A 17,832-nucleotide genomic window follows, 5' to 3' on the forward strand; every position below is an offset into this window, starting at 1 on the left:
CAGTCCATAAGTGTCTAGTGAAAAAAAATAGAACTCTTACATCAGCCTACTCAGCGACAGCTGTGTATAACCGTGATTTATCCTTCTAGAATTAGAGTTTCTATACCTGTATGCATCCTTTGAAAAAAAAGTAATTCACAAGAGGAAACATTCTAAATAAACAGGCGCTGTCCGGCATTCTGCCCGGCATGGTCTGTGCCATGGCCCGTTACTATCTCGTGGATCTTTCCACTGTGCTTGCACAGGTGTGCCTGTATTCTGTGAATCACTGATTGTGTGTGTGTGTGTGTGTGTGTGTGCCCTAATTTATTTAACATACATTTCCTGTTGATGTGGGTTGGTTTCAGGCTTTTGCTATTTTAAGCAGTAATAAAGTGAAAGTTTTACTCACAGCTATTTGTACAAATACCTGAGTGTGTCTCTGTATGATAAAGTTGTAGTTGGGGATTTGGGGGTTCAAGTTATGTATATTTAAAGTTTTGGTAGGTATTGCAGATTATTCTGTACAGAGGTTTATATGCCTCTTGATTATGTTTTCTGATATTCAGAATGATACCATTTGTCACCATATTTAAAAAATTTTTTTATTAATGCATGTTTACAGTACTGTTAGGGCTTGTGTCTAGACCTCCCCCTAAAGCCCCATGCAGCCGAGGCAGGGCTTTTTCAGAGCTGACTGGATCTCAAGAGTGTGATCCTGAGATTCCGGGTGTGTGAATAGTAAATTAGTCCACTGATTGGAGTTCTGGGTGTCAGTAGAATATAAATGAACAGAAGAAGCTGTGGTTGCCGCTTGCTGCTTGCTGCCTTCGCCTGCCCTGCTTTGCCATGAATGTTCTCCTCTGCGACGCCCTTTGCCGCGTCACTCTACCTTGGGGCCAGACGACTGTGGATGAAATCCTGCAAACTGGGAGCCTGATAAACCTTTCCTCTTTTAGCTTTGAGTATTGAGTGTTTTGTCTCAGTAACAAGCAAAGTAAGTAACACAAGTACAAGAAGGTTACACTCATTGTGGGGAAATTGGTGCGTGTACATGACACATCTCAAATCAGTGTTCCCCCTTTCTCTCCAATTACTTTTTTTTTTTTTTGCTGGCATCAGATTCATTCGTCTTATAAGCCCTTATGAAGTTAATTATCTTACATTCAAATTAACAGCCTTACTGATAGTCCTAAAACATATAAAACACATGAGGCAATTACACTAAACCAAGGTACATTTTTAGATACTTTGTTCATGCTCGATTACAGTAACTTTTTTTCCCCTCTTTTGTCTGTTTTTTATTTTACATTTTATTTCTTTTGAGTGTCTTATATGAGAGAAAGAACTTTTGTGTATTTTACTTCACTTAATGCTAAGCTCTCAAAGAGCTTAATGTTAAGCTCTCAAGGAGCTACCATTTTTAACAATTTTTATTTTTATTAGTACATGATAGCATTATGTTTACATTCATCGTGGGGAGTTGGTGAATGACTTTTATTTTGTGGGAGAAAATAGCCTTTGTTCTATTAATTTACCTTCTTTTTCATTAATTATAAGACAGATCTTTGCATGTATTTGACAGCCAGGGGCATTCCTTGTCCTGTGAGCTGTTTTCAGTGCATTGGGACTTACTGCCTGTTGCCATGTGTCCCGGTGGAAGGCACTCCCCTTCCAGAGCTTAGTCACCATCGAGAGTCACAAGTGATACTGGGTCTCTCCGAGAGTCACAGTGGAGCTGCCTCCTGTCTTCTTGCCGGCATCCTGGTCCAAGTCACTCCCGCTCTGGGTTTCTGAATGGCTCAGGGCCCTGCCAGGAATGAAGCAGCACAGTTCAGCGAGGGGCATGGAGGAGCTTGGCTATTTACAGAGGACTGTGCAGGGTCTTGGCGTTGATGCGAGCCTGGCACTCCAGGCCTGTAGGAGTTGGCAGAATCCAAGGACAGAGGACGAGGTGGAGGGAGCCACAGGAGAGGGGGCACAGCCTGTATCAGGGCAGCAGCCCTCCCAAAAGGACCAGAAGGATGATCAGCTTTCTGCAGCGGAGACAGAATACCAAGGTTATCGGCTTCACACGGAGAAAGGTTTATTTTGACTCATGTTTTCAGCCCAGGCTTCAGGGTGTGGCACTGGGGGGCCCCTTTAGGCTCCTCTTGGGATGAGAGATGAACACCCTTGGTTCTCCGGATCACATTGCTGTTGGCTTATTCATTTAGTTTGAGTGCAGAAAACAAATTCTTTCTCCAAATGTCAGTTCCATGAGGACACTTCTGGTTTTTGTCTGTTTTATTCACTGCTAAAACCCCAGGGCTTAAAATAATACCTGATGTCTGGCAAATGTTGCCGCCTAAGAAACAGAATAGACAAATGAATGAATAAACCGTATAACTGTATCAGGCCAAAGTATCTAAAGTCCTTCAGTTCCATCCATCCATTTGTCCGTCCATCTATCTGTCTGTCCATTCATCCATCCATCTCTGTTCTTTCCTCCCCTCATTAGATACTGGGGATATCTGTTACCACAGCATAATGAGATGTAAGTTGGTTAATACATCTAGAGTCATTAAAGTAGAATATCAATTGGTACTATTGGAAAACGCGCATTAAAATCTTGTCTTGCAGAGTATTGTGTTGCATGCCTGTAATCCCTCTGGGAGGCTGAGGCAGGAGGATTGCAAATTTGAGCTCACCCTGGGCAAGACCTTGTATCAGAATAAAAAAAAGAACTGGGAATGTAGCACAGCATAGAGGTCCTAGGTTCACCACCCAAAACAAAACGAGACGCTGTCTTATTCTGCAAGACAATTTGAACTTTCCTTGAAGTGTTTTCTTCTGTTTTGCTGGGACCTGAGCAACAGTGGCTGAGAATCCCTGCTTGTCCTCCCAGCACCCTGCTTTGCAGATTACGTCTGGGAGAAAGCATAAATAGACCAGGGCTGTGGCAGGGATGCTGTGGCTTTGGGGTTCCCCAGTAGCTGGCGTTTCCTTTGTGGAGACTCTGACAGACAGGTTGTGGGATTGTTGAAAGTGATGCCTTGCACCCGGGACAGGAGGTTTTGAAGCCATCCTACTGCCTGTGCCACCAGGTCTCATCCTGCGCTTCTGTGATGTCACCTGGCTGGGCCAGTGGAGAGCCCTGGGCACCTTGTGAGCTGCAGGGGGGGGGGGGGCAGGTCAGGGCTCACCCGGACCCCGCTCTGTGGCCAAGCTGAGCTTCCCTCTTGCATTTTTCTCTACCAACTGCTGGTCTTTGGTTATTTTGTGTCGCACAGTTTAGTAGAGCCTTGAGAAATCCCAGATGGCGCTTGCATCAACACTTGAAGTTTGAAAGACAGTGAAATGCTCGAGGCACATTTGTTTTTGGTTTTGTTGCTTAGTGACTTTATCCCTTCATGCAAAAATAACAAACCTCAGCTAGAATCACAGTAAGAGTGTGTACAGTCAGAGGCTGTATGAAGACCCTGAAATAAAGCAGGATGTTGTAAATACAGTGGGCCTTTGTCCCTTTTCCTCCTTGTAGGTCAAGTGCTGCCCTCCTAGCACTCTCAGTGCACTAAGTTCAGTTCTTTCTCTGCATTAAACTGAAATTCTCATTGACTTTTTCTTATGATCTTAGCATACATTTGTCCTCCTGATCCTACTTTCCACGCTCCAAAGGCAGAAAGCAAACTTAGCCCTGTTCATTGCTGGACACCAGGGTACAGAGAAGTCCCCAGGCCAGTGTCAGGTACCCTTGTGTGTTTTTTGCTGCAGATAATGAGTTGTTCACTAGAAGCAATAGGCATGAACTTCAGCTGTATTTAGCAGGAGAAGAATTGATCAGAGCAGTTCTGGTAACTTTATAGTTCCTGGAAAAAACAGCACGGGCCAAGCCAGCTCAGAGAGGAAGCACTATCGATGGATTTTGCTGCTGTTAGAACTGGTGTTACTGAATGCGACAGCCTCATGAGAACAATTTCTTCCCCGTCCTGCATCTTTGTTTCACGTTCTAGAGAGTCAGTGCTTCTGTAGCTGTGTCTGAGTGGCGGAGGCTCGGTCTCATAGCTTTGGAAAACTGTGTAGTCCAGCCTGGCCTTCCACTTGCAGTCCTCCTGCCTCAGCCTCCTGATGTATTCTAGGCATGTGTGACTCTGCCTGGCAAGTATCTTAGCTTTCAAAGAAGAAAGATCAATGCTTTCAGTGTGCTTTTCTTTCTAGTCAAGAGTATGATTTTGATCCACTTTTATTTTTCTTTAATTCTGTATAACAGATAAAGTAAATGTATTCCAAAATAAAAAGGCATGACTGGGAGGCATCCTACTTTGCCTGGGACTTTTGAAGAAGTCTTTTTAGACTAGTTAGTGATGAAAAAGTGAGGTCTAGTTCACCAGAATGTGGAAGCGTCTTTGAGGCAGAGAAAGCAGTATGAGCGTGAAAGATGTTAATGAACGAAAACTGGGTTGTTGACATGAGCCACACGTGTGGACACCAGGGTGAGAATAATGCGTGTGTGTGCAGTCAAGATGGTGAGGGCATGAGGAGAAATGAAGCCAGAGGTAAACTGAGGAAGGATCTCAGTGAATTTTAAAAAGGTATTCTGGTAGGCGTGGTGCAGAGCACCTGTAGTCCTAGCTGCTTGGAAGGCTCAGGCAGGAGGAGTGCAGGTTGGAGCTTGGGCAACTTACCCAGACCCTGTCTTAAAGTAAAATTGAATACAAGGGCTGAGGATGTAGCTTCGTGGCAGAGTGCTTGCTAGCATGCATGCAGTGGTTGTATACTTCTGGGAATTATTGCAGTATTAGGAATTAAACTCAGTGGCACTCACCAGTGAGGTATCTCTCCGTTTCTTTTCATGACTGTTATTTTGAGACAGGGCATCACCAAGTTACCCATGCTAGCCTTGAACATATGATCCTCCTGTCTCAGCCTCCCTAGTACCTGGGATTGCAGGTGTGCATCACCATGCCTGCCAAAAAGAAAAACGAAAAAAAGAAAGGAGGAGGAGAAGGAGAAGAATAAGAAAAAGAAGATATTCTACACTAATACACTCATATTCTACCCAAGTAAATTAAGTAAAACTGACAAGAACATTTCATGATACCCTTTTTGGTAGAATTATACAAGTTACATGAAGTAATGACTATTCTGTAGACATCTTCAAAACACTGCAGTCATGCCTTTTAAAAAATTATTTGTGATTCTGTGGTGAATGGTTTAATTTCATTAAAACTCCAAGACAGCAGGCTCACCTCTTGCTTTAATTTTTGCATAGTATTTGTTTATTGAGCATAAAAACAGGAGTCCTCCATCTGAAATTTAGTATCTCTTGTATTTGTAAATTTCGCTGTGAAATGTGCTGTTTTCTTTCAAGCTCCCCCTCTCGCTGTCTTCTGTATTTTTTCTTTCTCTCTGGTTCTCTCAAGATAATATTATAAACAAAGCCACAAGTAGAATGTATATGTGCAAAAAAAAAAAAAAAAGTGTCTCGTTTCTAGTTTTGCATATTTATGCAGTGATTAAAGTATTTTGAAACAGCTGTTGTCTTTTTGGAATTTTGAACACTTTCATCCAGTGAATCTTCACAGTTTGTAGATTTAAACTATGCCCTGCATACTGACTGAAAATGGATTTTTCCCTGAATGGACAGAGTGATAAAACTCTGAAGCGCTGTAGAATTAGTGAAGGAGAAAATGTCATCTTGGACTGTGATTTATCTGCTTTAGACTAAGATAACTGATATGGGTGCGACTCTGCAGTTTATTATGCGAATGCAGTGAAGCAAAGGTTAATTCTATTTGCTTTAGTGAAGATTTCACATCACAGGCCAGGGCAGTCTGGCTGTCATCTCAATTTTGTGTATGCGGAAGATTAGTTTCCCACGGGTGTTCTCCCGAGCACCACCAACCTGTTTCCGATTGATTGATTGATTGATTGATTGATTGATGCTGGGTAGAACCAGGCCTTGTGCGCGGAAAGCACGGGCTTTGCACTTTGCTGCATCCCCAGGCATCAGGTGTCAGAAGACAGCGTAAGTGTATTATCCTCAGGTCTTGGAGTCACATGGCAGAGTCGGTGTCCCTGAACTAAGATCCAAGTATCAAGGATGCTGCGTTTCCTTGTTCCCTTTCCAGCTCCTAGAGGCCACCAGCATCCCTCGGCCTGGGCCCCTCCCTCCATCTTCCAAGCCTGTGATGATGGCATCTTTGCAGTCTTCTGACTGTGACTCTTACCTACCTCTTTAGCCCAAAAGTATCTTCCACTTCCAGGTTCTTAATCTGATCTGACCTGCCAAGCATTTTTTGACTTGTAATGTCATGCATTCACGTGAAAGTTTCTGGGAGTTAGTCCTTGATTACCTCAGGCAGGGGTGGTGTTCTGTTTATCACCTGGCCCTTTTATGTATTCTTAATGTTAATACTGCTTATATTGAAAGCAACTCCCAGGCGAGATCCATGCGGGTATTAGCAGGCATCATTCCCTTTCTTGTTCTTGTGGTGTTGGTAGCTGGTTATAAGAAATGCAAACTAGATTTAGAAGGGGTAGTTGCAGACTTGGGCTTTGGTTTATACTCGGTGACCTTTTTAAAATTTTGCTTTTAAAATTTTTGTTTGAGTACATGTTTGCATACATAACACTTTTGTGGGAAGCTGGTCCACATAAATAATGTGTCTTAATTCTTTTTGTGTTCCTTCCCTTCCTCTCCCTCCTTTCTCCCTGTCTCTCTGTCACCTCATTTGCAGAAGATCCCTCTTCTCACTTCCTGTTACGGTCTTTAAGTTTGCTCTTTGTTTATATGCATTGGGTCTCTCCACTAAGTGGGTCTCCCACTTGCCAAACAAACATGCCTCTCTCTCTTAGAGTTGCTGTGTAGGAGCTCTACACAGGAAACTGTGGCTCTGAAATCACTTTGTAAACGAGGAAGAACTCAACAAGAGACATGTATACCAGGCCATCCTTCCTAAAACTGTGGGGAAATGAAAAATGAAGGAACGGGGAAGAAAGTGAAGCTGGGTTTTCTTAAATGGCTTACGTATGTCATTGTCACAGACTTCCCAATACTTACTCCTCTTCTAAGGAAGCAGATGTTAGCAAGGGACTTATCACTGCACAGTCTGCTCAGTGATACGGCTTTGCCAAAAAGCGTGACCACGGGGGGACCATGTATCTTTGCTTAGAAATCCAGGCTTACCTGCATTTTGGTAAACGTGTCACTGGAAACAGGAGCAGCTGGGACCCTCGATGCAGAATCACCTCCCACTCACCCACTCACCCTCCCCTGAAGAAAGAGGGCAGAAGTCAGATTGGCCTTGTTTCCCCAGAGCGGCCTGTTCCTGAAGGGTTCCTAGAAGTTGCACCATTGGCAGGGGACAGGCCTGGTCAGGGAACATGCTGGGGGGCATTTCTGGTTCTTACCAGGGTTCGTATTTCATAGAGAACACAGAACTTCCAGTGGTGTTTTGGCCTCTGAACTATGCAGTTCCGTCTCATTGAAATTAAAGCACGCAGTTCACCTAAAATAGCCTCCTTTTAAACTTCCTCCTCTGTATGCATTGCCTGTCTTCCAGAGTCGAGTCCGTCTAGGTTCCCCCTGCAGTTACCACAGGCCCATAATTTCAAAACTCAAAACCAGAAATTGTCTCTTTCCCTTGGTTAACGCGACATAAGTTTATAACTAAGGATTTTTAGAAAAATGGAAACGTTTCTCCTGATAGAATGTCATCCCCTGGCTCAGAATTCTGTAACTGGAGAGCTGCTAAACACCTTTAGAAAACACACGGCCCAATTCCTTTATCACTAATTAACACTCAGGCCGTTGGTCTGCATTTGAACATTTTTTCTGAAACTAATCCTACAGGATCCTGTAGTCATCTCCTGCCCTGCGCTCTGTGATCTGATTCAGACATTTGTGCCCATTCTTTCAAGACTGTGAACATTGGATTCTTCTTCTTTTCTTTCTGTCTTTCTTTCTTTTTTTTTGACTCTCCAGTAAAGAGTTTTTGTTTTAAAATGTTAGATGCTTTCAGGATCATTTCTTTCTCATCACATGGAGGAAACAAACCAGCATTGATCCCGCAGCGGGTGTTTTCAAAGGGCCTGTATTCTCTCTGCTGGGCTCTAGCCCTGCACTTGCTCACTCATGCTGGGGGAGGAGAGAGATTCTCCTTCCCTGCTCACTTTGAAACTGGTGACTCATTGAGCAAATAAACACCACTGCCAGGGAATTAGCTGCATCCGGTTTTCTTATTTTATGTGAAAACTATTTCTGGACATAGTAACTCTTGCTCCTGTGTGTGGATTATGACTTCAGAGCATACATTTGTTTTTCAGTATTTCGTGACTGCACACACCTTGGAAGTTTATAAACCAAATCGTCTTTACAGGATACCAGTGCCTTCACGCTCCTGTACTTACAGTGCCCATCTGAGGATTTCTTAAAGAAATTCTCTTCATGAAGTCAGAGAACCATTAATTTCTGGTTTGGTTCTCAGGAACATCTAGAATTTTGTGAGTTATATGTTTTTTAAATATTCTACTCATTTTTATTCTATAATGTGTAGGGGTTCCCAAGAAGATTCGTGCTTAAAAGAATGCTAGTAATAGCTTTCTCAGGTGGAATGTTGTTGAGTGCTATGACCTCAAACTCCTTTATGCCCATGGGGTGAAAATGTAAATATAAAGTTAATTAAGAAGGGCTACGGATGTTCCTAAATTAAACCTTTGTAGGTAAAGATTAATGGATACACATCTAATTTTTAATTAGGTTCTCTTTTCCCCGAATTATCCTGAATACAGCCTCTTAACCAACATACGATAGCAGATATTTTCCCAGAGTTTGTGGGTTGTCTGTCCATATTTTTTACAGTGTTTCTGAAGCACAGAATTCTTAATTTCATAAAGTCCAGTAAGGCAATCCTGCTTTAGCACACTTTTGATTTCCTGGATCATTGCTAAACCAAGGTCATGAATGTATTTCTTTATTTTCTTCTGAGAGTTGTGTAGTTTTCACTCTTACATTTAAAAATGTGCTGTATTTTGAGTTAACCTTTTTCTATGAAGTAGAATTTTCAAATTAATCTTTTGTATAATGGTATCTAATTCCTCTAGCACCATTTAATGAAAAGACTTTTTTTCCCAATGAATTTTCTTGGCATCTTTCTCAGTTGACTGTAGATACAGAGGTGCCATTGTTCTTAAAATGTACTTTTTACATACTATTAAAAATGCTAGTTGTAAAGATATGTCATAATTCAGGCACATATTTCAGAGATGTTGATATAAATTAGGAGTGCTAATGCAATGGGATACATTATTTCACAATATTATTAAATTATACTGCATGGTACTAATAGCTAACTACCTACCACTTGATCGTTTTCTGTCACATTTTTTTTTATGGTTTATGGATTCTTTGAAAATATCCTTCTCTTCATAGAATTATTTTACTGTTACTCCCCCTTGAGAAGCAGAGAGTTTCTGTGTCATTTGTTGCTCTGTCCTGCCTTGTAGATGTAGGAGATACACAGGATTTATTTATTTAATGAATCCTCTGACCTGTCAAATTTTTACATAAACAAATAAGTTCTATTGGGCGAGTTTTCATTCAAACAAATTTGTTTTAGGAAGTACAACTGAGCAGAAGTAATGTTTGATGTAAAAAGTACTCAAAGAAGTCCATGAATTATCTGTTGTATTAAAGGAGTATGTGGGAAAATATTGTTTTAATAGCCATTTTTAGGAAAAAAATTTTTTTCTCTGAGGACTTAAATTACTTGACTATTTATAGAAGTCATAGTAATGAATGGAAACCAAATGACTAAAACCAAATTCTAAAGCAGATTGTTCTCTTGGGTTTTTTTTTTTTTTTAATGTTTTGACATTCTTATTTATTTTGGATTTTTCAAGGGGTGACATAATCTTGCTGTTCCAAAGAATGTGAAAGAATATAACTTTAGGGCCACACAGTGACTTTGTTCTAGAAATAAGCACCCCTCCCCGTTTTCCAAAAAGGTGAATGTTTGACAGTGGCCTTTGAAAACCCCGGGGAACTGAGGAGTCTTACCTGCTAATAAGGAGGCAGAGACCAGCTAGGACAGCCTGACCTCCTGCTCCTATCTGCAAGCATTTGACTGCGGGCCTATGGTAAAATGCAAATCACAGATTTCAGAAGCCGGCAATAGACATATTAAACTTCCAGGCTAATTAACTTCTAATCTCTCCAGCAACATCTTGGTCTGTATTTTTGAAAGTGATGGTGTAGTCTTGTGTTAATTTATGTAATGGGAGGAAATTTCTTCTCATTTTGATCGTTGTGTGAGATATCCTTTTTCTCATGTAAGTGATTAGGGTGACATTTAAAAATATATTTTTTTAATTGGTACACATTTGCAGTATGCATTGTTTCCATTCACCTCAGGGAGTTGTTTGATGACTTCTAACAAGATCTGTGAGAGCAGACAGAATCCTCTGTTATCTTGACTGTTTCGGAGAAGCTCTTCTTTCAGCCCTGGGATTTTTGCAGCTGTCTCTGACCTATTTCCTTCTCTGGCGTGGTGGCTGGGGAGTTCCAGCTTCACCCAAATGGTGACATCAGGCCCGTGACTCAAAATATTTACTTTACGCCTGTGTCCTGAACAGCTGCCAGGCCCCCCAGGTCGGGAGTGACTCTTGGCTGTCTCTTAGCAGGGCAGGCTCCTGTCATTTCCACCTCGCTGTCCCCCGGCGCCTTGAACAGAGCTTCTGTCCAACCTGCAGTCCAGTACTGTAAGCCTTGGTGTCTGGGAGAAAATTCTGCACCATAAAGAGAAACTTCCTCTTGAGCAAACGTCTTGAAGTGATGGTAATTCAAGGTGACGCTACTGCAGCTAGAGGCATTAAGAACAGTGGAATTAATACATAGAAGGTGTCATATATGACGTGCATAGACTCTCGTATCTGTGACACAGAGTTTCATATATATGATGCATACGGAGCATTACATATGACAGGCTTAGAGTATCATACCTGTGATGCATGCACTGTGCCATGACACACAGAGTATCATATATGATGCATATAGAGTATATATGACATGTATAGAGGATCATTTATGATACATTCAGAGCATATTTATGACACATTATACACATTGTACATGTGATATGTGTGCAGAATCATGACACATGGTATCATGGCACATGCAGTTTCATATGTAGCAGCACATAAGAGTATTATTTACAACAAATGTAGAATGTCATATACATGACAGGAGTAAGGTTTTCTAGCCAAGAGGGCCTTGTACAAAGGCTGCACCAATAAATCCTGGAGACTGAGCATAAGAAAGCACCTCCATAGAAGAACCAGGATACCAAGGAACCTCAGTAGGCAGCGTACCTATCGGGGTGACCTGCGGCATGACATACTGTGTCCTGAAAGTTTTGCCACCTTGATTTGGAAAAGAACCTAGGTCTCAGATCCCAACGATATACCTTGCTAAAGTCCTTGTGTATGGTGGAAAAGGACAGAGATGTGACTTGAGAGATATATTGTTCTCTTAAAGCAGAATTATTCCTAAATATGAAACAGAGATGGGGGTGATGGATGACCCTGTCCTGGGACTATATAGTGAGACACAATGTGACAGTTAAAATGACACTGTAAGCCTATTTTTACTACCATTGTGTATATTTGTGTGTAATAATAATTTCAATTTTACTTTAATGTTTCGCTTAACACATCGAGTTTGCTTACAAAAGGATAGGTATCTCTTTATGGGCCAGGCCTGTAGCATGGATACTCAGATGTTAGCAGATGTCATTTTTTTGTGGCATTTACATTCATCTTCGCTTGCAGTGTATTTCGTGCAGTGATTTGCCCTGCAGTGAGTAAGACCTTCATAATTAGAACAAGTGCACTACAAAGTTGAAGCAAAGATAGAAAGCCTCCTCTTGCCTGTCTTCAGAATGCATGCAGCGTGCACTTGTTGATGGTTGTACTTTAAAAATTGTTTCAGGCTGTTTTCAAACCCTAGCAAACCTGCCTCAGCCGTAGAGTGAGCAGCAGGGCCCCTTCCCCTCGCTTCCTTTACTGTCCCAGGCATCATAGGCTGTTCTCATGAAGACATCAGCATTGACCACCTAAAACCAGTGTGTCACCTTAAGTAGCTTAATACAGGCATCGCCTTCAGAAACAGGGCATTATTATGGTGCTGTTATCTGCTTGATAACCCATTTCCTAATAAAGCCCTTTATGAGTTTCTTAGTTATCTTTTTGTTGCTGCTACACTTCACTGATCTTTTTATACAGAACAATTTACTTCCTTTACTGTCCTGATACTGATACTTTTGGGGAGGAATCCATTTGTTTCCTTCCTTCTCTCCACCCCTGCAGTTTCTTTCTCCAGGTCTTGCCAAGAAGCTCAGGCTGGCTTCAGACTTGGCCTTCTCCTGCCTCTGTTCCCATCCCTCCCCGGTGCAAGGATTACAGGCGTGCACCACCACACCCAGCTTCAGATTTTTATTTTGAGATACGGTTTCACTGACTTATCTAGGCGGCCTCCAATTTGCAGTTGTCTTGCCTCAGCCTCCCAGGTGGCTGCGATTCCAGGTGCACACCATGCCGCCCAGCTGAACCACAGCTGATCATGAAGCTGGTGTCCAGGTGCACTCCAAGCCACCCAGCTGAACTGCAGCTGATCATGAAGCTGGTGGCATGGGCCTGCAGTCACAACTGCTTCAGAGGTTGAGGCTGGAGGCTGCTGAGTTTGAGACTCTGTCTCAAAACAAAAATGAAAACCTCCATGACAGTTACATGTTGACTGGCACCCTTAAAATTGACATTGGTTTCCTGTGTTGTCCACTATAGTTATTGAGACATATGTTTCTAAAGAATGATTATTATAAACAGATTTTAAGAACAAACGTGACTAAAAATCCCCTCTCAAAATTTTTTAGGCAGATACTTACATCATTTTTTCCTTGACAAGGTCTAGAGTTTTTCTGGGGAAAGGACATGGGCGTGTGTGTGTCTGTGTATGTGTTTGTGTGTGTGTGTGTGTGTGTGTTCCACCATGCTCTACATTTGGCACTATGTATATTGAGAATAATTTTCTTATGAATGGGGAGCTGCAAGATGCATGTGAGTGGGGCCTGTCAAACCTAATTCTTTCCCTGACAGCCAACTCGTGTCTCCTGGATTCTAACTTTTGTATCTTAATGTCCTTGGTACTGGTCCGAGTATTGTCTTTTACTACTGGTGCTGTACAAAGGAGTTTCATAGGCTTTGGTTTTCATAAGGGTTTTTATGCTGCAGACAGAACTTCTGGAATATGACCAGGTGATCACAGTGTTTGTTTAATAGTTAATTATTTAACAGTTCGGCAGCTGGGAAATTTCTTTTGCAGTGACTTGTTGCATATGCTTTAACCTAATCAATGAGGTTAATAGCAACCTTGAGATATTTACAAATTATCACGTGGGTTATATTTCTGATTAGTTGTAAGTTCAATAGATCTGTGTACATCATATATGTATGCATATAACGTATATGAAGAGATAAATGAAGCATGTAGCATTTGATGACTCAAAGATGCTTTTCTTCAGCTTAGAAATGAACTCTTCTACACTGAGAACGCATTGTGTTCTCACCTCCTGTGATATTCTTTCTTAGGCAATAGAGACTATGCCAAGGATGATCCCCTGGAGTTCAAGTCCCACCAGTGGTTTGGAGCCTCCGTGAGATCGAAACAGGACAAAATTTTGGTAAGTTGTTCAAATGTTGCCTCACGGTGAGTCTGGGCAGTTTAAGTGCAGGCACAAGCAGATTTGTTTTCAGGCTAAGGGCAAAATTCTGTGTGCTCAGGCTGGGGCATAAGGAGATGGCCAGCTCCGCCCTGCGTGAGGGTGCTGTCTCGGCCCTTCTGGGACCAGGCTTTTCTACTCCTTTTCCCTGCCATGCCTGATGGTTCCCATCAGTCTATTCCTATCTGGGATGGTGCACGGTGATTAACAGATGCTCTCAGGCAGCACACGGCCTTCCTGCCCCGTCTTCCCCTCTGTCACCGCTGGGTCTCTTGTTAGAAGTGTGCTGGGAGCTGTCACTTCCACCTGTCACTTTCTCTCCTGCTCCTGGTGGGTCAGGGAAGCCAGGGTCACCACTGATTTCCAGATCACTGCAATCACTGCAGCAGCTTTTGAGAATATGTGTGTCCACAATGTTTTATATTCTCCCCCGGGGTTTATTCCTAACTTTATTGCACATCAGAGACTTTTCCCAAGGGCAGGAACCTCCTCCTTCCCATCTTTTAAAAACCACTTGGCTTTTGTTCTGCGACACTGTGTCTCCTTGCTTTTGCTCCCGTCACTGGCTACTCTTTCCATTCTCCTTCTACTCAGCCCTTAAGTGCTGGGGTGTCCTGGAGCTCCATTTGGGTCCCTCTGTTTCTTATGCCTGTGCCTCTCACCAAGGGGTGCCCATTCTGTTCCGTATCTTAAAGAAAACGGTAAGTCATCATGCCCAAGTGTGTATTTTGAGCTCTTAGTTCTCCCTAGATTGCTAAGGCGGATTTCCAAACTTGCTCAGTGGCATTTCCACTTGGAAGTCTGATAGGTGACTCAAAAGGAGCGTGGCTAAAACAGGACTTTTGTTCCTTCTATCAAAGACTACAAACAACAAAAAGTGACTGTTGAGAAGATGGACCTCCGCCCATCTGCAGTGAGCCTATCCACCCTGCCTCCAAAACTTGTCCCACATCTGTCAGGAGCTTCTCTGTCCCTGCCTGGCTCTGAGCCGTCATTCTTACCCTCCTGCGCCAGCGTCACTGAACCTCTTGTCTCTCTGCTTCCTTCTTGCCCTGACTTAAGGTTCATAGAAGCACCAAAGGGAAGGAGGGCAGCTCGCCTTTCTGATTAAAGCGGAGTGGTTTTCTGTCGCTCAGAGTCAGTGTAAAAGATCCATCCTGGCTGATGCTTCAGTTGTAGTAGTGTTTTTATTCATTTCCTCCACACGCCAAATGGTGTGGTCTGCCCTCTACTTGTAGTCCTGTTGCTGATTTTCACTCTGATCATTCACCTGGAAACTTTAATTTCATTGTCTTAGAGAGCCTTCCCTACTTTAATTCCCTGGTTTTTTTTTTTTTAAATGTGATGTTTAGAACCTTCAGGAAAAGTTTGTTTAGGAGGTGAAATATCAGCAGAACTTTAAAGGCTGTTGAAGAAGATAAACTTGAGTCATTTGTAGGAAAATGAACATAGCTGGAGAATGTTAAGTGGTATAAATCAGACACAAGCTGAAATATCATGTAGTTTCTCATAAGAGAAATTCAAGTTACAAACGAAGAGCAAACCGAAAGACAGATAATGGGGAGTGGGGAGATAGATCTTTCTCCAGTGGGAAGGGGGTGAGAGACGGAGAGAAGGGAGGGAAGGAGGATGAAGAAGGACTGAGGGTGTGTGATGTGCGTGGAGTGCAGATACTGTGTGCTGATTAAAAATGGCGTGCCAAGCTTTAGGAGGGGCAGGACGGGGCTTGGTGGGCTGGAGGGTGCAAGGTAGCAGATTCAGAAGGAGCACATCACCCACTCTCAGCCTGGGGAAGCGTAGGAAAGGAGCAATTCTACCCTCAGTGTCCTAGGGTGGATATAAAACCACCCGGGGTCGGCGTCGCCAGTGTTCTTGTTTACATTTCAGAATCGGCTGCAGAAACCACTGCACTTTGGTCCAATGCGTGAAACTAGAGCTCTGAGCACCAAAAGCTTTTTATGGAAAGTAAAGAAAACCATGAGCACTATACAATCTTTTAAAACTATTTGCTGTATATTTGGGATTATACCCTCCAGGCTCTGCAGTGTTACTAGTTACTAGTTAGATAAGACATCCGTGACCTGAAGCTTAGCATCTAGCATGAAGAAATGTTACCTGAAATAATCATTTTGCTATCTTTTTTTGGTTCCAGGGATTGAACTCACGACCTCGCGCTTGCCAGGCAGGCGCTTGTGCCGCTGAGCTAAATCCCCAGCCCTGGCTACTGATTTTGAAAATACACGAATGGACTAAAATAGGATCTTAAGAAGAATGTGAGAAAAGCCCTTCTTTGAAAACCTTTATCCACTGGTGCGATAAGGGATGGGAGAGGCTGGATTCATTTTTATTGAAGTATAGAAAGTGATGTATTCTAAGTCAGTAGAGACAGCCTGAAATGCTGGGGGTCTTTTTGGAGAATTTTTATATCCTGCACTAAACCTTCGCTCTTAGGCCTGTGCCCCCTTGTACCACTGGCGGACGGAACAGAAGCAGGAGCGGGAGCCTGTCGGGACCTGCTTTCTTCAGTCCGGGACCAAGACCGTGGAGTACGCGCCGTGCCGGTCAAGTATGTGCTGTGGGTCCTGCTGCTTTTAGCGAGGGAACGGGAAGGGCAGCCCGTTCACGTGTGCAGCAGCATGAGTGTGTGTGTGCACGGCCCAGTGTGTGTATGGATTGTGAGTCGCTGAGAGCCTAACAAAAACAGTCCTATCCATCCTTAACATCCTTTATTACCTCTAAGAATTGTTACTGCTTGGTTAGTGATCATTAGTAATTGATTTTGGGAGCCTGTATTCTTCATCACAGTTAGAATGTGAGCTTCCCTAACAGATGCTGGTCCCACAAGGAGAGGGTCTGTCTGGCAGGTCTGGATTAGACCAGGTACTTGCATCTTATAGGGTCTCCAGGACGATCTGGATGATAACAAAGCTAGAGAACCACTCCTTAGGTTCACAGTGATGCTGAAAATAAGAAATGACTTATCCAGAGCTTGTGTAGGAGGGGTGAGTGCTGAGTTGAGGAGGCCTGAGACTGAATTTCCCAACCATCCCCAGAGCTTCTCTGTTAGCTTGTGGCCAAGCCCACTTCTGTGTTGGAGATCCTGGGGCAGGTCACATGCTCTGCACCCAGAGCAGTTAACATCTCAGACACGTTCCTGCGGTGCCGCGGGGTTCCACACTCTGCACATCTCCTTCCCCTTCAGACTCCGATCTCCTCCCTGCCACCTTTTGTTGTTTTGGCCACTACTCCAACTCTCTGTGCCAGAAACAGACCCAGAGATGCCTGAAGGGCTGCCCGTCTCTGGCGGGTATCATGCAAAGTGTCCCGGGGTCCCTGAACCCAGAATGCTGGTCCCAAAGGCTACAATTTCCCCCCTTACATACATACACGTTTACCTATGCCAACGTTCATTTTACAAAATTCAGCACACTCAAGAGACCAACAGCAGCAACTGTCCATCATACAGAATCATGGCAACTTACTGTAATAAATATACTGCATTTAAAATGTATGAATCTTTTATTTCTGGAAATTTTCGATTTTCTCAGATTGTAGTTGACGGCCAGTAACTGAAATTGTGGAGAGTAAGAGGAACTTCTGCTTAGTGATTATTCATGGGGCAGTAGGCCTTTTCACTGAGGTTATATCTGCAGCTCTTTTCTCTTTTTAATACAGGGTCTTCTTAAGATGCCTAGACAGGATTCAAACTTATGATTCTCCTGCCTCAGCCTTCTGGAGGGCAGCGATTACAGGCCAGCTCCAGCATGCCTGTCTTAGGACATTACTTGCTGTGTTTTATTGGTCCCCAAACAGTTGAGTAAAAAGAATTAGTAACAGAAATACATCATGTAAGAGCTACTGAGAGACTCCTTTTTTTCGTGGTAGGTGACACACAACATGAGATTAAAGATCCTGCTTGGTCTGAACATTCTAAAGCATCGGACCTCTGGGATGCTGCAGGTTATTTCACTAAGCACTTACTTCCCAGCCCACCCTATCCATCCTGCGTGTGGTGAGGGGCTGTCACCACCCCACACCTGGATTATGCTCAGTGAACCTGTGGTCAGGGCTGGAGGGGGCCACTTGCCTCACCATCGTG

General features: G+C 43.1%; 1 protein-coding gene across 3 annotated transcripts in view; it reads left to right on the forward strand.

The window, feature by feature from the left end:
* The window catches only part of Itgav (integrin subunit alpha V), a 76,859-nt gene that overhangs the window by 13,067 nt on the left and 45,960 nt on the right, over nucleotides 1–17,832 (forward strand). For all 3 annotated transcript variants that reach the window (XM_063259411.1, XM_063259413.1, XM_063259412.1), the window contains exons 3-4: nucleotides 13,603–13,694; nucleotides 16,185–16,299. In XM_063259411.1, the coding sequence (XP_063115481.1) occupies nucleotides 13,603–13,694; nucleotides 16,185–16,299 (207 nt within the window). The remainder of the gene's footprint in view (nucleotides 1–13,602; nucleotides 13,695–16,184; nucleotides 16,300–17,832) is intronic.

This window comes from Cavia porcellus, unplaced genomic scaffold (assembly GCF_034190915.1).
Source record: "Cavia porcellus strain 051 isolate PalLab524CR breed Dunkin Hartley unplaced genomic scaffold, mCavPor4.1 scaffold_12, whole genome shotgun sequence".
Classification (NCBI taxonomy): Eukaryota; Metazoa; Chordata; class Mammalia; order Rodentia; family Caviidae; genus Cavia; species Cavia porcellus.